The following is a 19,975-nucleotide window of genomic DNA, read 5'->3' on the forward strand; positions in this document are numbered from 1 at the left end:
TATTTCAGATTTTGAGTGAACTGTTATTGCAGTTATATAGATTCAGATGCAATTAAGTTAACCCAAAATCTGAAATAATCTGAATCCAAAATATTTCTGGTCCAAGGCAATTAGGATAAGAGATGCTCAACCTGTATTGACAATCTTATCAGACCTTTTATGATATTCAAGATGGCTCATTAAGTCAACAATTAAAGTACAACTAAAATAGGCCATAACAACAGCTAAAGATATATAGATATAGATGCAATAACAGTTAACCCAAAATCTGAAATAATCTGAATTCAAAGTATTTCTGGTCCGAGGCAATTAGGATAAGAGATGCTCAACCTGTATCGACTTAATCGTATCAGACCTTTTATGATATCCAAGCTGACTCATTAAGTCAACAATTAAAGTACATATAAAATAAGCCATAACATCAACAACTTGGGGGAAGGAAACAATTAAATAAGATCTAAAATTAAATCCATAGATGTATTTATACTGCATCGTTGATGTAGTTTGACACCACTTTAACTGCCCTGTTTCAATGCTATGGAAACATGCCAATTATAGTTTCACAAGGTCTTTAGATTTCTCTGACAAAGAATGCTGATGCCTTGCCAAACTACATAGCATGAGCCACGGCACTTAAAGTGATATCGAACTATATCAATGCTATAGTGTAGATGCACCTATGGACTCAATGTGCTCTTCTCAGGTATTTGTAGATCTGCAGCTGCTTATCAAATGTGGCATTTCAGTGTAGCTTGAGAACAAAAGATGCTATCTTCTATCTGGGTCTGTTCCTCCCAGATGCTCTGATCTCAGGACTGTATTAAACCAAATGTTGATGAAAAGCTGCAACCCTGAAAACAATTACAAAAGGAGCAAATCCCACGGAGACCTGCCTCTAAGTGATCATGCACAGAACAATCCCACAAAACCACATCAATCTCAGACATACATCTCTTTCCGGAGCCTCTGGGATTTTGCTCAGCAAGGCATTGATCTCATGGAGAAAGGAATCAATTTTCTGCCTCCGCTTCTCCTTGAGGGTCACCTCTTTCAAAAGCTCCTCGACCTGCGGAGAGGGAGAACAAGGCGTGAGGCATCACAGCAATCGCACTCGTCCTCCAGTTTCACTCTAATTACAAACTAAATAAGGAGGGTATTGACAAGCTGGAAGGTGCCGACCGTGATGATCAAAGATCTGGAAACCAAGCCTTATGAGGAAGGCAATTGAGAAAAGAAGTGATGTGGTAGCGATCTTTAAATAGCTGAAGGAAGGTCGCACAGAAAATGGCTTGTTTTTGACAAGAACATGAACCAATGGGTTAAAACTACAAGAGAGAAACGGTATAGAACACCATTGATTCAGGGATTAAATCCCAAATGCTGCCATTGTGGGAGTCGGGAGGCATGATACTCACATCTATGGTGAGAATGTGAAGAGATACAAAAATTTTGGAACCTAATACTAAACCAGGATGAATTACATACTAAAATAAAATTTGATATAAATACGTAAATTTTGAAAATTTTGTAAATAGGGATATATGGGGATAGAAGAATTAAGGAACACGAGCAAGCATGTTCCTTATGGCTACAGCATGATGTTTACTGGACGAATGGATCTAACCATGTTTTAAATTTTTATATTGTATTTAATAGTTTTAATTGATTTTATGTACTGTTTGTAATTTTTAACTATGTGTTGGCATTGAATTTGTTGCCATTTGTTGTAAGCCGCCTTGAGTCCCTTCGGGATATAAATGCTGGAAATAAATTAATAAATAATAAGCATTAATGATGACAACATTTAGAATAGCATACGCAATAATAGCGCGGCAGTGGAAAGATAAAAAGAAATGGACTCTTGAAAAATTGTATGAATATATGTAAGATCAAATACAACTTGATATTATGGACATTATACAAAACAAAAAAAATGATCAGACCAACAGAAGAAAGTTAAAGAAATATGGACCCCATTTAGAAGATGGCTACAGACTATTAAACCAGATTATGAAAGCTGGAAGAAAAAATTGAACAAAATGGAAAGAAGGCTCATGGAGAGGTGGGCGTGGGGAAGGATATGATGCATATCTAAAAAGTGTGTTATCAACATAAAACATTTGGAAAGCTCAGTCCTGTATGAACTTTCCAGGGTCTGAGATCCTCAGAGAAAGGTTTTACTCTCAAGGACTAAAAGCTAATAACTTTTGAGACACAAACCTTAAGAAGAGACTTGGGTCATGTTGTGACTGCGCCTTCGGGGACTATGGATGATGGCGGTGGGATCAGGAGAGGAAGGAAAAACCCTCGCGAGGAGGGCTCGTTGGAGGATTTGCGCAGGAAAAGGATTAGGGATCTCTATGGGGAATCTTCTGAGGAAGATTCAGATGGGGAGTTTGTGGAAGAAATGGATGCTGGTGAACAGGTGGTGGCTGAGGAAGTGGGCACTGAATGGGCACAGCCACCAGAGATGTCTGGGGAATTGGGGCCTATGGATACTGCTGAACCTTGGGTATCTTCAGGAGCAGATCCCACTTGGGCTGCTTGGAGAAGGGAGGATGGATCTTCAAGTGTGCATGGGGTTGGGTGTGGGCAGGATGATTGGAACTCTGACGAGCAATTAGGCACGCCTGATCCACGAGCCCTAGCTGTGTGGAGTTCTGACTGAGTAGGATTCGGGACACCTGCTGTTTGGGTGTGGGTGTTTGGACACTCAAGAGGAATGGGAATAAATTGGGAATGTTTGGTCACTTCACTTTGCGTGTGGCAAGGTGTTGCTGAAGCGCCATTGGGATTTCTGTTCGTTCAAGAAGACTGGACTGGGACTTTGATTCTGATGTAAGTTATCTGGGTTGCTCTGCAACGGAGGGCTGGAACTGTGTGGGTTTCCCTGGATTGCACTGTGATTACTATTCTAGCTGCTGTTGCCTTCGTTGCCTTGGCTCTTTGTGCCATTTCGTGGACCTGGTTTTGATGACTGCAACCTTTGGACCCTGGACTGGAATTCGACCCTGTTTCTGCCTTCACCCTTTGATTGATGTCTACCCACGGCTCTTGACTTCTGGCCTGCCTTCTTGACCCTGCTGCTGTCTCCTGCCCTGACCCTGGATCAACCTGACGATGCTTCTTCGCCATATCCTAGGAGCTTCTGGCATTATCTGCATCCTTGAAGCAGGTTGTTGCTGTTCCTGTCAATTTGTCTCCGGACCTGTTTGGTGACATCTTTGTGAACTGTCCCTTTAAATCCCCAGAGCCGGTTGCCTGCAACAGAAAGGGTTTGGAACCACAGTTCTTTTTGCATCGGCTCCAAGTCTGTTTTTCCCTGGCTTTGTTTTTTGTTTGGAGCTCCGTGTTTAAACTACTAGTTGAAGCTCTTGGAAGATTTTTGGAAGGTTCCAAGTCTTTGTTTGTTCTGACTACTTTTCTAAGCCAACTTAATCTGTTTTGAGCTGAAGTGAAGCACCTTTTTAGTTTTATCTGGGTGGATAATCCGGTTGGCTTGTTAAAACATACTTTTTGATATATTTTTGTTTGGACTGCTTTTAAACACTGATAGCTAAGTGTTTAAAGCCATCTTCTGTGTTTACGTTTACATTTTGGCCTATCTCTTGAATAAACTCTGTTTTGTTTCTTAATTGGCGTCTGACTCTTGACAGGTCACATAAGCAGGATTGGGAAAGAGGAGTTCTGAAGATTCAATAGGCAACTTTAGACCCTTCTACACTGCCATATAATCCAGATTATCCACATTATCTGCTTTGCTCTGGATTATATAAATCTACACTGCCATATACTGTAATCCCATTCAAAGCAGATAATCTGGATTTTATATTGCAGTGTAGAAGGGGCCTTAGAACAGAAACCAGTGCTGAGAGAGGAAAGGATGGATTGTTAATTGTGTGAGAAAGAGGCATTGTTGATGAATGTTTAAACAAGGGGAAAAGACTGAAAGTTACAGGAATCCCAGAAGAAGGTAAAAGACTTTATAATCTTGCTTTACCTGCAACCGCAGAAGGTTGGAATGGAAGAGGTTTTCCGTCTCTTTAAGGCGGCTCAGTTCTTCATTGGTGGGCGGCTTGTAGAGCTCAGCCTTGCACAGCTTCACCGGCTGCAGGATGCCTTCTGAGGCTGAAGATCTTTTCCTGGCTCTTGGTTTTCTCCCCTCCTTGGAGAGGCTGGCATCACCTTCCTCTCCCTCCAGGCCTTCCTCTCGCTCTGGTTCTTCAGGCATCTGAAATTAACGAGGAGATAACATATCAATATTAATCAACAAAGCCATACAAACGGCCTGTGAAACATATTTTGCAAGCCTGCAGCCTTTCATTTCCATACCAGCTTTGGCCCGGTAGGCATTTTAGTTAAATGAAAGTTTAAATTTAATTTAAATATTTATTTGAAGTATTATTTAAAGTATTATTTGGGTTGCTGTGAGTTTTCCAGGCTGTACAGCCATGTTCCAGAACCATTCTCTCCTGACATTTCACCCACATCTATGGCAGGCATCCTCAGAGGTTGTGAAGTCTGTTGGAAACTAGGTCAGTGGGGTTTATATATCTGCGGAATAATGTCCAGGATAGGAGAAAGGACTCTTGTCTGTTTGAGGCAAGTGTGAATGTTGCAATTGGCCATCCCTTTGTGTGTGTGTGTGTTTCAGGAGTGAGTTGAGAAACTGCAAGTCACATCTTGTGTGAGAGAATTGGCCATCTGCAAGGACATTGCCCAGGGGACGCCCGGATGTTTTACTATCCTTGTCCCTGCATGGAGAGCTGGAGCTAACAGAAGGAACTCATCATGCTCGTGATTTGAACCTTCAGGTCAGCAACCCAATCTTCAAGTCAACAGACCTGCCAGTAAGGCTCCCTCTGAGTCCCCTTTGGGGTGAGTAGGGTGGGATATAAATCGAGTAAACAAATATTAAATCTTGGGAGCTTTAATGTGAAATAATATGTTATGAAAAATTATGTTCAATTTCCACCGAAGAAGAATTGGAAAAGGATATATGAAGACTGGGAAACAAGGTGAGAACATGTAAAAAGACACAACCAAGGGACTTAAAATTAAAATTGTTAAGAATCATCAATATTTTATGAAACATGTGTTAAAGAAATAGAGACAAAGACTTAGTTGCAACAATAATAATGTTATAAAAAAACTCCCCATACATTCCCCAACAACCCTGTTTGTTTTCTCCTCGCAATATATTAAGACATTTGTAAAGATGCAACTCCAGGCATGGGCAAACTTCAGCCCTCCAGTTGTTTTGGACTCCAACTCCCACAATTCCTAACAGCCGGAAGGCTGTTGGGAATTGTGGGAGTTGCAGTCCAAAACAATCAGAGGGTCGAAGTTTGCCCATGCCTAAAACTAACCAATAACTAAACTATTATCCCAATTTTTCCTTCTAATTTTCCTTGTCACTTTCCTAGTAAGTGGTTAATAAAAATTAACTAGAAAAAATCCATAAAATAAATATATATTATTATATAATAAATATAAATATAATATAAATATAATTTCTTTTACAAGCCTGCAGCTTTGCATTTCCATACCAGAAGGCATTAAACTAAACTCATCCTCAAGAGACTTGGGCTGCATCTACACTGCAGAATCAATGCAGTTCGGCACCACTTTAGCTGCCATGACTCAAGGCTATGGAATTCCAAGAATTCAAGCACTCTTTGGCAGAGAAGGTCTTGTAAAACGACAACGCCGATCATTCCATAGCATTGGGCCATGGAAGTTAAAGTGATACGAAACTGGATTAATTCTCCAGTGTAGATGCCCCCTTGGAAGCACTAAGGTTCTTAAGACAGTTTCCATAAACTTGATGGAGCGCGGCTTCCACAGAAGATCATCCCAGGAGAGACCCACCTTCAGCCGCTAGAGTTCGGCCTCCACGTGGAAGAAACTCCTACCCAACCACGTGGAAACAGACCCTGCCTTCGCTCATTTCCGGAATCTAGTCACATCTCGGATCCTGATTGGTTGAAAAGAACTGAAGTCATCTCCCTCTTTTCAACTGGTAGATAGTCTGAGGCCACGCCCCAATCTATGGAGAGCAAGCCTATCCGCGCCTTAGTCTCTTACAGGCCACGCCCCGGAACATAGAGGTATGAAAATAGTAGAGAACCACTTCCCGTTTGTTTCCTAATTTCCATTTTATGTGTATTTTTCTGCTGAAAGCGAGATGTTCGCAATGGTTCCCTACCTTTGATCCTTTTGGAATTCAACTCCCAGAATTCCTGAGAGTTGGCCAACCTAGCCGGGCCTTCTAATTCCTCCCCTATTGACAGGCTGAGTTTTAGGAACTCTGTCCCTTTAAGACTCTCTAAACAAGCTGATTGGTCTTCCATCTGGGATTGAGGCACATGGCAACGAATCAAGAGAGAGCTCTTTATTGCAGTGAACCAATAAGAAAACGACAAAGTGTGGCGATTGAAGAGTCGGGGGGGGTGGGAGAAAAAAGCCAAAGCACATGTTCAAAACCAACCAATTAGAAGCGAAATAGGACCCCCGCTGAGAATGGAGGCGGGGTTGGTTGTCAGAGAGAGACAAGAAGGGGATTACAACCAATGGGAAAACTGGGGCGGGACCCTTCATTTTACGGACCAATGAGAAGGCGGGAGTTTTGGGACGTTGTCATGACGGTGGGCGGGGATGAGAGAGTGACGTGTAAGTGACGCAAGGTGCACGGGGCTCATGAAAGCGAGGGGAGTTTGGCGCCTGCGCAGTGACGCTCAGCGGTCAGAGTTTGGGGGCGTGGCTAGCTGTCAGAGCGAGTCATGAAGGGGATTGTAACCAATGGAAAAGTGGGGCGGGACGCTACGTGATTCGGACCAATGGGCAGGCGGGAGGAATGGGATGTGAGAGGGTCGAAAAGGGAGAGGTTGGCGCCTGCGCATTGAATCCAGTGATGGTCAGCCGTCAGAGTTTGGGGGCGTGGCTACCTGTCAGAGCGAGTCATGAAGGGGATCGCAACCAATGGGAAAGTGGGGCGGGACGCTACGTGATTCGGACCAATGAGAAGGCGGGAGGAATGGGACGAGAGAGTGACGAAAAGGGAGAGTTTGGCGCCTGCGCATTGAACCCAGTGATGGTCAGCCGTCAGAGTTTGGGGGCGTGGCTGGATGTCAGAGCGAGTCACGAAAGGATTGCCACCAATGGGAGGAAGGGAAGGGGGTGAGACGTCACTAACGTCACCAATAGGCGAAACGGGGCGGAGCGATCCATGATGTGACCAATAGCGAGGCCAGAGGGGGGCGTGGCTTAGCGTGTGTCGAGGAGAATAGGAGAATTGGCGCCTGCGTGTTGAAGCTGAGCCTTTCTTAGGGGCGTGGCTTGTTGTCACGACGCGATTTCTCACCAATGGGAGCAAGCGGAGGGGCGGGACGATGAGCGAGGCGACCAATAGGAAGGCGAGAGAGCGTGAGGGGAGGAAAGAGAAAGGCGAGTGTGCGCCTGCGCGTTGAGCTCAGTGGCCCTGTCGCGGCCGTCACAAAAGGAAGCCGCCATCGTGGTGAGAGGAGAGAGGCTGAGGCCGGAGCGGGCTTCGAGTGCGGCCCAGTGAGTGAGGGACTGAGGGGAGGAACGACGCCGCCGAGGAGGAGAAGGAGAAGCAGCCGGCCGCTGCTGCTGCTGCTGAGGCGGCCGGCCTCAAGGCTGGCGGGCGGCGGCGGCAGCGGTGGCGGCGGCGCGGGGGCGAGGCCTGTGCTGAGGGCCTGAGGCCTCGGCTCCCTTCGCGCCGCCGCCATCCTCTCCTTCCTCCCTCGCCTCCTCCCTCCTTGCCTGCCTCCCTCGCTTGCTCGCCATGGCCCAGCAGCAGGTGAGCAGCTCGCAGAAGGCGCTGATGCTGGAGCTGAAGGGCCTGCAGGAGGAGCCCGTCGAGGGCTTCCGCATCACCCTCGTCGACGAGTCCGACCTCTACAACTGGGAGGTGGCCATCTTCGGGCCCCCCAACACGCTCTACGAGGGCGGGTACTTCAAGGTGAGACGGGTTCCTACATAAAAAGCTTTGCTTTGGGCCTGGGCCTGCCCTCCAGGGGTTTGGGACTACAACTCCCACCATTCCTGACAGCCGGCAGGCTGTTAGGAATGGTGGGAGTTGTAGTCCCAAACCCCTGGAGGGCCGAAGTTCCCACCCATCAATCTGTCATCAACTCCCTGCCAATATGGGTCCCAAATCCCCACACTATAGATCAGGGGTCTCCAAACTTTTTAAACGGGGGGCCAGTTCACGGTCCCTCAGACCGTTGGAGGGCCGGACTATAGTTGAAAAAAAACTATAAACAAATTCCTATGCACACTGCACATCTCTTATTTTGAAGTAAAAAAACCCAAACGGGAACAAATACAGTCTCAATGTTAATAATCATAATAAAATTAATAAAGAGGGTTGGAAGAGACCCCTTGGGCCACTTAGTCCACCCCCCTTCTACCTTTGTGCATCAAAAGCACAAGCAAAGCACCCATGACAGATGGCCACCCAGCCTCAATGATAATAATAATACATCACACAGTCCTAAACGCATGGGAGCTTGTGATTTTGTGATACAAAATCCAGCATATCTATCTTGTTTGCTGTGTTATACTGTGTCTTTGTGTCAATAATAATAATAGAGGATTGGAAGAGACCCCTTGGGCCACTTAGTCCACCCCCCTTCTACCTTTGTGCATCAAAAGCACAAGCAAAGCACCCCTGACAGATGGCCACCCAGCCTCAATAATAATAATAATAATGTATCACACAGCCCTAAACGCTTGGGAGCTTGTGATTTTGTGATACGAAATCCAGCATATCTATCTTGTTTGCTGTGTTATACTGTGTCTTTGTGTCAGTAATAATAATAATAAAGAGGATTGGAAGAGACCCCTTGGGCCATTTAGTCCAGCCCCCTTCTGCCTTTGTGCACCAAAAGCACTAGCAAAGCATCCCCTTGATAATTAATTATTAATGAAATAATAATTAAAATGCTATTATAAACAAGCAAAGCTCTGGAAGGCATGCACCGGGTGAGGGAGGAGGCGGGAAAGGCATGCGCTGCGGGGGCCGGATAAATGGCTTGGGGACCCCTGGTATAGATCTTTTCAAATGCACCTTGTCTTTCCTTCCTTTCCTGTGTGTGTGTGTGTATATATATATATTCCTGACAATGCCCAGAGTCCCTTCATATATGGCTTTTCAGAACCATAATAGGAAATATTTTAGATCACTGCGGACCCGCTGTCCCCAGAGATGCCTTGTGCCCCCCACTACACACGTACACACACTCTCAATAATTTATTGATAGCCAGTAGGCCTTATCAAGGACAGACAATACAAAAACAACATACAACATACATCTAGTTCACTTAAAATAAAATACAGGTGTACAGGTGTCTGCCTGCTTGGTGCCAATGGAGTTTAGCTAAAGATCTATGCATCAACTACCCTCCTTTCCCATGCCCTGCACCCCAATCTACGGTAATCTATGTACTCTGATCTCCTTTTAGCAGCTTTAAACAAATACAGGGCCACTTTTGTTGTCAGAGTGGGGTTATAACCGGCCAACAAAAATGAAGTTTTACGTACACACACACTTATCTATCATCATGTCCTAATATGTGGCCCAGAATACATATACAGTAGAGTCTCATCCAACAGAAACAGGCCAGCAGAACGTTGGATAAGCAAATATGTTGGATAATAAGGAGGGATTATGGAAAAGCCTATTAAACATCAAATTAGGTTATGATTTTACAAATTAAACACCAAAACATGTTATACAACAAATTTGACAGAAAAAGTAGTTCAATATGAAATAATGCTATGTAGGAGTTACTGTATTTATGAATTCAGCACCAAAAAATCATGATATATTGAAAACATTGACTACAAACATGCCTTGGATAATCCAGAACCTTGTATAAGCGAGTTTTGGATAAGTGAGACTCTACTGTATATATATAGAGAGAGAGTGTGTGTGTGGGTGTCTTCCTACCAATATTATATTTAGTTTTTCATAATCATAATGAAAAGTGTTTTAGATCACAGGGGACCCACAGTCCCGAAATGCACCTTGTTTCCTGTCTATCACCTTCCTGCCAATATGGGACCCAGTTTACCGCAATATATCTCTTTTCATAATCATAATGAGAAATGTTTTAGATCGAGGGGAAGACTATGTGTGAGTCGCCTTACACATTCCCACAATATAAGGCTTGCTTTGGGTCAGGCACGGACCCACTTGGGTCTGACTTCTAGGGGTTTGGGAAACCAACTCTCACCATTTCTAACAGCTGGCAGGCTGTTAGGAATGGTGGGAGTTGGAGTCCCAAAGCCCTGGAGGGCCGAAGTTTCCCCCATCTGTCTGTCATCACCTCCCTCCTCCTCCCCATGTGCCACAGGAAGTTGCTGCTAACTGTGAGCGAAATAAGGTCCAACACTGTGAAAGCCATCAACTGCATGACTATCAGCCTCCTCCCAGTAGACTCAAATCAAGGAAAGGCTTCATGAGAACCACCACTCCCCTCTTAGTGTTTCTCCAACAACAGCAAGAGTATCCCTCTGGGCAGCTAAACCAGGCAATCCCAACTAGATGGCCCCCCATGAGGGTCTGTCTCCAGGGGCAAACCAAGAATGGGCAACTTGGAAGTCCCTTAACAGACTTGGACGCGGAGTGGGCAGATCAAAGGACAACCTGGCGAGATGGCACTATTTTTATTATTTATTTATTTACCACATTTGTAGCCCGCCTTTCTCATCCCTGAAGGGGACTCAAGGCGGCTTACACAGGCACTTGTCCAGTACGTATAAAACACATATCCAACATATTAAAAAATTACAAAATTAAAATTTAACAATCTTGTGTGACTGTGGAGCAGAACATACAACTTCCTGCCAATGTGGGACCCAGAGTCCCTTAATATATGGCTTTTCATAACCATAATAGGAAATACTTTAGATCACAGCAGACCCACTGTATGCAAAGGTGCCTTGTCCCCCCCACTACACACATACGCATGCTCTATCTATCATCATGTTCCTTCTAATATGGGACCCATAATCCCAAAATATATAGTTTTTATAATCATAATGAGAAATGTTTTCAATCAAGTCTTCTCCACACTCAATGTATAGTCTTCATACCAATATGGGATTCAGCTTATTACAATATTCATAATATAATCATAAGATTAAAGGGGGGCAGAATCCCCACAGACACCTTGTCTTTCCTCCACACTATATATACAGTAGGGTCTTGCTTATCCAACATAAACAGGCTGGCAGAACATTGGATAAACAAAAATGTTGGATAATAAGAAGGGATTAAAGAAAAGCCTATTAAATGTCAAATTACGTTATGATTTTACAAATTAAGCACCAAAACATTATGTTTTACAACAAATCAACAACAAAAGCAGTTCAATATATGGTAACATTATGGAGTAATTACTGTATTTACGAATTGAGTACCAAAACCTTGCAATGTATTGAAAACATTGACTACAAAAATATTGACTACTAGCAGGCAGACTGCATTGGATAATACAGAATATTGGATAAGCGAGACTCTACTGTATATAATTTTCCTACCACTATGGGACCCAGGTTTTTACAATATATGGCTTTCCGTAATCATAATGAGAAATGTTATAGATCACAGCAGACCCACGCTCCACAAACGCATCTTGTTTCCTCTCTATCTGTTGTCTCCCTGCCAACATGGGGCCCAGGTTACCACAATATATGACTTTTCATCATAATAAGAAATGTTTTAGTTGAGGAGAAACTCATGGTCCCCAAAATATTTAGCTTTTCATCATAATAATATTTATTTATTTATTTCATGTCAAAAGCATTGCATAATAAATAAGTTTAAAAGCGATAAAATAAAGGAATTACAAACAACTAAATAGTTTTAGATCTAAAGTGGGCAACAGCAATCGCATTGTCCTTAGCTTTAAACAACTCCTCCTCGGTGCACGAGGCAGGGCATTGTGGGCAAACAGACATATGAGAGGAATTGTTTGTTCTGCTCCACAGTCACACAAGGTGGAGGATTTCTCCAGGTAGCGCCATCTTGCCAGGTTGTCTTTTGATCTGCCCACTCCGCTTCTCAGTCTATTTAGGGACTTCCAAGTTGCCCATGTTTTAGATCACAGGGCCTACAGCCCCCAGTAGTGCCTTGTTTCATCTTCCTGCTAATATGGGACCCGGTTTACCACAATATATGTCTTTTCATAATCATAATGAGAAATGTTTTAGATCAAGGGGAGACCATGTGTGATCCGCCTCACACATTCCCACAATATAAGGCTTGCTTTGGTTCAGGCACCGACCCACTTGGGCCTGCCCTCCAGGGGTTTGGGAATCCAACTCCCACCATTCTTCTCCTCTCGCTGCCATTTGGGCTCCTTCTCTGCTTCTCTCCTCTCGCTGCCATTTGGGCTCCTCCTCTGCCTCGCCGCCCTCACCCGCCTGAGCCCACCGCCACTGTAAAACATATTTTTTATAATTTATAATATTATTTTAGTGTTGTTTTTTTTTTAAAAAAAAAGTGCAAAACAACGAATCCACGAAAAGCAAACCGCGAAGTAGTGAGGGAACACTGTATATGGCTTTTCATTAACATAATGAGAAATGTTTTAAATCAAGTCTTCTCCCCACATAATATATACATATGTATTGTCTCCATACCAATATGGGACCCAGGTTGACTGAAGTAAAGTCAACTTATTGAAATGGTGGGACTTGCCTATATGTTTGATCACCACTGAGACATTCATTCAGTTTATTTACTCCAGTAGTTACTAACCAACAAGATTCAGATTATTTTACCAGTTATTTTTTAAAATGTTCAGTGAGTGAAGGATGCTAATACCTGGCGAGGTGTTTGCCTCTTGGTTTATGTATTCATGTAGAGTCTGGAAAACTTATCACCTGCAGAAATGGGGATTGTATTTTGCATTTTTTTTTAAGTTGACCAGTAACACTTACGTAAGCCTTGATCAATTCCACTCCTTGACGAGAGGATTTTGCTATTGTTTTCTCTTTTCTGTGCACCCTTTTTGAGGCGGTATACTGGTAATCATCCTTCTGGATGGTCCCTTTACCAACTCTGCAAGCTTGGTTCCCTGTTTCTCTTCCTCCCACTTCCTCCTTGTTTTCCTTTTATGGCTCACAAAATGGCCTCTTTCCAATTTCTTCTAGTCTTGCCATCTGTGATTCTGCCATCAGCTCAGTTACCTTTGTAAGAATCTTTTGGCAAGGCTGAGGCATCTGCCTTTCCATCTTATGCTCCTTGTTCCCCATTGTCTTGATCCTACCTCTCTAACCTTGATCTCCTGGGGCTGCTGCAGGTATCCAGAACTCCTTGATATAGTGATAACATCTGAAATGAATTCCCATCCACAACATTTGGACTAATAGAATAACTACACACTCATTATTGATCATCCCCCCCCCCCCCAAGTGCACTTCATTTATCTTGTATATTCTGGAGTGGCACTTTGGTATCTCCATCAACTTAAAAAAAGAAAAGGAGAGGGGAGGAATCTATTGCCACTTTTTAGTCTGATGAATTTGGCTTCTTCTGCACTGCCATATAATACTGTTTAGTGCAGTTAACATGCATTATATGAGTCTATACTGATCATACAATGCGGGTTCACACTTCATTATATTGCAGTGTAGATTATTATCAGCTTCAACTTTTGTGTACATTTCAGTCCACTCCTCCATGTGCTGTCCAAATGGCATCTGTTGGGAACTGAATTGAATTGCTTGAAAGCTGAGCTAAAATAAGTCAAGTCTTAAAGATACCCGAAAAATATCTCATTCCTCTTTTTCCATTTGTATACTGAAGCATACTAAAATTAATGTCTATTTAAACTTCTTCCTTTGCTTTCTCATTATTCTGCTCCCACTGCTGCTCTCTCTCCCATCTTCAGCTTTTCCTTTTCCAAGATTTTAAAGGGAATAAATGCACCTATGTGTGGCTGTGCAAATAGTGTGCAGAAAAGAGATCTTGGGTTTCTCTTCGTTTACGCGCTTTTCGTGTTGAAACTTTAGCATGGTAGGCCATGTGTGACCTCTTTTGCTGGAGAAAGAAAGGCTTGGCCTCTGACCCTCATCTGGTCTAGTGTTTCTGATGTCCAGACCTCTACCCTCTGTTACTTCTTTTCCTTTGTTTCTTCTAGACTGCTCTTTATAAGAGCACACTGTACTTAGGTCAACCTCCAGGCGAGTGACAAAAGAGCGTGTTCCGTCTTTTGTCTTCCTTAGACTACTGTAAACTGTGAAATTGTGACTGGAGTTGAATCTTAACAAGGAGTTGGCTTGGGTTTTTCAGAACTAGGGAGCAGTTTAAAGGTAATTGGACAGTGCTAATAGTGTAAAATCCAACTTTGCCTCTTATATTGGAAGTAGCTCTGTGTATATTTGGTAGAATTAATCTTGTGGGAAATTGGATAGGCAGGTATTTCCCATAGCTATTTCATGTTGCTCTTCAGCATTTTGATCATATTATTCAGAAAACTGCTTTTCAAAGATCGCTCCATTTGGTTCCATACAAGTTGTCCAATAATCCATGTATCAGATGTTCATGAGTATGTTGGTGACCTGAGATCACCTTTGGGGAAATGTTTAAACATCCTGCTTCTTTAGCCAGTTGATTGCATTTGTGTGTTATGAATGCAGGTGTATAGTTGCAAGGGTTAGATTTTGTACTATTCTCTCTAGAATGAGTTTTAGAAGATATTTATTAAAATCTGTATTTTGAATACAGATGGATAACTTTTTAAGTCCAGAAGAATAGGGAATCGATCAGATGCAGTATCTACCGTTAAACTTTGAGCTACTGAAAATGTGCTGTGCACTCTTTGGTCACAAATGCTGAAACTGAAATGCCATTATTCTGTTGGGCATGTACTGGTTTCTTTTTGGCATTCATACTTTGTGGTAGTACAACTATACTTGACAAAGTAGTTTCAGTAGGGCTCCAAAAATGCAAACCAACAATAGTATCACATCTTATTGGCTTGCTGCAGGGTGTGAAAATAATTCAGCTACTGCCATTGCATTAGTTTGCCATTATATGCACGATATTAATAGTGGGAATCCCAGTGGGATTCTGGTCAAACTTTTCCAACTTACACTTTGAAACCCAGAATTCCCTTTTGCAATTGGGGCCATTCTCACATGTAATATGAGCATATGTTTGTTTACCCAGAAACAATTCTTATTGAGGTGAATAGGATTTAATCTTACTAAATATGTTTCTGACTGAGACAAAACTGTACTGTTCAATTAAATAGTTTTCCTCCATTTTGAAGATGTCTCTTGCACTGAACTACTTGCACTATCTGTGTTACCAATGAACATTTTGTTCTTTTAGCTGAAGTAGAAAATAAAACAAGCACAAGGAATATTTTGTTCTTCAGACATTGCAACCTCCAGGTTTTATCATCCCTAACCTTTGTTCATGGGAGGCATAGGCCAAAATATCTAGTAGGCCAAAAGACACCCCACTGAAGTGGCATACTTTTCTAAATCTTAGTGGCATGTTTGTATAACATGATTGCATAATATTGGTAGTGAAGAAGTGGACCATGGAAAGCTGTAGAACCTGTTGACAAATTTGTGGCTTTGGATTTGGCCCCTGTGCCTTGTCAGTACAGTAGTCCCTCCTTATCCACAGTTTAACATAGTTTCTGGAAAAGTGAGGATGAGACTACATCCTTTCCATATTAGATTCTGGATATGAGCAAACATTAGGAAACAAAGATCTCTCACCAAATATAGTAGCTGGTATAAGTTATTCCACCATACATACTTGGTTGTATTTCTCCCATGTATTAAACAAAATAAGTAAACAACAACAACAATAACTTTATTTCTAGACTTCCCTCTCTCCACAGAGGAACTCAGGGTGGTTAACATACATATAAACGGCAAACATACAATGCCACAACTACTTCACTAATATCAAAGGTATAAAATGACAATAACATGCTATTTGGCAACTATGCTACTTGGTAAGAATACCAGAAAGATAAGGAGCAAGTTGTCATGCAAAATCATTCTTATTCCTATCATTTCTATTCAGCATGGTCCTTTTTCTATTATATGCATGCTGAATTTCATGTGAAGTACACAAGATCCATATCATCACATTTGTGGTGTAGTGTGTAAATTATTTACACTTTGAAGTGTGCCTTCACAGTGCATCCTTTTATCTTCCTTGAATCTTTGCTCTCAGATTTCTCAGTATAACCTAGATATCTGATTTGTGGGGGAAACCTCTCAAGTCTACACACATTATATTTTTGTTACATTATTGATTACAAAGTTGTTGTACCTAATAAACAGGTCAGTGAAACAGGGGGTATGCATAATTTTGTGTCTCTTTCAGGTAAGAGACAAGGCCCATTCCTTCTATTCTTTAAGAACATAGACACTAATCTCCTGACTTTAAAATTCTTTCAGTAGGATTTGGTGAAGGGATTGTCCAGAAATGTTTTTTGAACTCCAGATGCATTGTAAAAATTCTAGGATATAGCACAGAATTGTTGGTTTGTGATAGTAGCAAGCTTGACCTCACATGGCTTCTATGTTTGGATCAATTTAAACTTGTTTGCCTCAGACCGGACACACTCTTAACTCTGATTAATAGGAGAAAAATGGCATAGGTAAAATACATTATTGTTTATGTTTAAGTAGCATGGTAGACTGCTGTTAACCTAAAGCAGAAGGAGAATGTAGACTATATTTCTCACAATGTAAGCTTGCTTTTCTTTTTGGCAAGTTTTGTATGCATTTGCAGAAATACCTTTTCCCCCATTCCCGTTTGTTATTCATTGAGGATGCCCATGATTTTGATTGGCAGGTATAAAGAAAACAGCTTCTCTCAATTCAGTCATGAATAACATTTTTCCTTGGTGACTGGGTTGGTAAATTAAATTTTTTTTAAAGTTAGAGCATCTCTTGCAGAAATGGAAAATCCAGACTTTTTTCTGGAACAGTGTGGTGGTTAAGACAAAAGAGACCCATAAACACTTGGTTGAATAATCTAATTCTTCTCTTGTTATATCTGTGTGCTTTTTTCTATCAGAAACCATCCTCTTACTTTCTGAACTAGCTTTGTTCTCTGTTAGAAATATTTGTTATATCAGGTCAACAAGAAGGTTGTTCTCCAGTATGAACCCTTACAGAAATTGTTCTGAAGTCCCTGAATTATAATCAGCAATTTGAACTGATGAATCTTTTAAAATAAATGGCAGGTCCCAGAGGTTTCACGTCAGTGCATGAATCTTTTTAAAATCCTCCCAGTTATTTTCAGAAGTACTTAGAATGGGTGTGTATGTGTTCTGAAAGGGCTTGGGAAATAGTTTGGTAATGAGTGAACAGTTCCAGGAGAATGTGTTGTGCAAGTTGGAGGACTTTGTTCTGGAGATCAGCTTGCCAAGAGGCCTTAATAGAGGCTCATCTTGTTGGGCCTACCCAAACTACAATGAACCAGCTTTTTTAAGGTATTCAGAACTTTGCCTTGCTGCTAAATGAAGCCTCTGCCAGCTGGTTTGAGAAATTTTAATCTATTTAGTGTCTTGACATCTGTGGTTGCCATTTCCATTTGGTTTTGTTATCATGCCCCCCATTTATTGCGTCCCCATTTGTTGGTTGGCTATGACTGTAATGCCTTTGGTCCATCAAATTATTGCATTCTTCCTGTAAGCAGATTTATTGCTTTCACACATCAGCATTAACAAACTACTGTAAAGCTCTAAAGGACCTGTATCACTTACCCAGCCCTTTGAAAATTTAGGGCACAGTACATAATTTGCACCTTTCTGGAAATAATTATACTCCCTCCGTCTCCCACAACTATATAAATATGCTTTATACACAAGTCCTTCATATCACTGTACTGCATCAGAAGTGGGATTATAGCCACAAAGTCTCGTGCTAAAATAAAAATGTGTTAGTCTTAAATTATAGCCACATTCCTTTGTTTTACTCCTCCATTTTCTATCAGTCCCTCAGTCTTTGGAACAGAGTCCTGTTCCTCTTCTTTCTTAGTATGAACCAGGGATGCAAAGAATGATATACTGTGAACAAACCCCTGCATTTGAATTGGTGGGATTTTCTGATGGCGTTGGAAACGCTTACATTTGCAAATGATCTTCATACAAATACAGTATTATCCATTATCCATGGTTTCACTTACCCTGTTCAAAATATGATTTTTCCACCCAGATGTATTTGTGTGCCTCTTGTAAGTCTTCCATGGTGATTCTATGGTGTTCTTCCTGGCCAAGTATAGTCAAAACATAGGATTTACTGTTATCTATGGTTTCAGGTATCTACAGAGGGTATCTAGGAGAATATACTCTGTGGCTACAGTGGTCATACTGCAGTTGCTGACATTGCATGCCTTTCTTAAAATCAAGAGCATGAGATGGTGGTGTGCATCTTTTTGGTCAATCACCCAATTCTATGTTTGTTGTGTGCATACCAACAGAAAATTACATTTTATTCAGAGAGATCTTGGACAAATTGTGGAAACATAGATGGAGAAAGGTGTTGGTCTAATTTCAGTATTGAGACAGCCTGATAAAACAATCCAAAATGCAGACCACAGAGATGCAGTAATTAAGCCAACCAAAGGGCACAACATATTTAATGCAATTTTAGAGTTGAGAGGTTTCCTCCTGGGCCAACAAGGCTATCCCTGGATGTATATATCTCTTGTCTTTGAAGATACTGAAATTGGCTGCAACATAACAGTCCTGAAGGGAGCAAATGCAGTAGGGTTACACATTGCAAAGATATGTGAATCCCCACTTAAGATAATTTGAATTAGGCTCTCATTGACACATTTTACCTTTTAGAATATCTAAACTGATTTCCAGGTATGTTAGTACATGGATTTCTTAAGAATCTCACTCTGTTCTTTTAGCCTCAAACATGGCAGATGTGGCTGAGATCTCAAAACAAATATTTCTTTCTACCTACTAATGAGAATTTTTATTAACATTTTTGGTTATTTGTGTTCCTAGCTACTAGTTAAACAACAAGATGCATGCCTTCTACTGGCAATACAATATAATCCTAAACAAGATCATCCTAAACAACTTTTAACATCTCAGAGAAAGTGCAGCAGTGTGGCTCTCCGGTGTCACATTTTCCCTCTGATATGATTTTAACATTGCTGACAAAGAAGCCTATGTGGTTCTTGTGTAAAGTGTATTATAGCATTCATTGGGATAATAAAAACATCACCATAAAACATATTTTGAATTTTGTGGTTTGGCAAACACTGCTTATTATTACGTGCCTTGAAGTCATTTCTGACTTTTGGTGACACTAAAGTAAATCTATTACGGGGTTTTCTTGGCAAGATTTGTTCAAGGAGCAGTAGGAGTTGTCATTGCTTTCCTCTGAGGTTGAAAGAGTGTGACTTGCCCAAAGAAACCCATGGGATTCCATGACAGAGAGGAGATTTGAATCCTGGTCTCTGATGAGTTATATTCCAACACTCAAACCACTATACTATGCTGGCTCCAAACCCAGCAACTTCTGGAAATATTTAAAATAACATTTTACTATACATTCTGCCCTTGCTTCCAATGTCGGGAAAGAATACTTCGTAGCCACAGCTCTACTAGCCCAACTCATCCATGAATCTGATTGCTTCCCCTTTGTCTATAACTTGAAGGCTTTCTTTTATCTACTTTTTTTTTTTACATGTGGGACTTTCAGAGTGGCAAAACTGCTTGAACCCTTGCCTCTCCCCAGACTGTTACCAATTGGCACATGTGCAGATTGGATCTTTCTTATGAAACTACCTTACACTTTATCAGAATAGCATTTCATGCTGTTCAGCATTGTTTACTCTTCCGGCGACAGAGGTCTTAAAAGGGCTGAGCCACATATCTCTCCCATCTCTGCTGCCTTTTGCAGTCTCCTTTCAACTGAAAATACTGCCTCGATTTTCTA

General features: G+C 41.7%; 2 protein-coding genes across 4 annotated transcripts in view; one reads left to right on the plus strand and one right to left on the minus strand.

The window, feature by feature from the left end:
* The window catches only part of nol6 (nucleolar protein 6), an 83,036-nt gene extending 76,745 nt beyond the window's left edge, over positions 1 to 6,291 (minus strand). Inside the window, exons 1-3 of one of the 3 annotated variants that reach the window (XM_062972615.1) lie at positions 6,209 to 6,291; positions 4,001 to 4,231; positions 950 to 1,066 (exon numbers count right to left, since the gene is read on the minus strand). In XM_062972615.1, the coding sequence (XP_062828685.1) occupies positions 950 to 1,066; positions 4,001 to 4,231 (348 nt within the window). In that variant the 5' untranslated portion in view covers positions 6,209 to 6,291. Of the gene's footprint in view, positions 1 to 949; positions 1,067 to 4,000; positions 4,232 to 5,549; positions 5,574 to 5,871; positions 6,029 to 6,208 lie in introns of those variants that run through there. The other 2 variants (XM_008119164.3, XM_062972616.1) reach the window with 2 other exon arrangements.
* A 1,156-nt stretch (positions 6,292 to 7,447) lies between these two features.
* Positions 7,448 to 19,975, plus strand: part of ube2r2 (ubiquitin conjugating enzyme E2 R2) — a 79,541-nt gene continuing 67,013 nt past the window's right edge. The window contains exon 1 of the mRNA XM_003226367.4: positions 7,448 to 7,984. Within this exon, the coding sequence (XP_003226415.1) occupies positions 7,808 to 7,984 (177 nt within the window). The 5' untranslated portion in view covers positions 7,448 to 7,807. The remainder of the gene's footprint in view (positions 7,985 to 19,975) is intronic.

Source organism: Anolis carolinensis, chromosome 2 (genome assembly GCF_035594765.1).
Source record: "Anolis carolinensis isolate JA03-04 chromosome 2, rAnoCar3.1.pri, whole genome shotgun sequence".
NCBI lineage: Eukaryota > Metazoa > Chordata > Lepidosauria > Squamata > Dactyloidae > Anolis > Anolis carolinensis.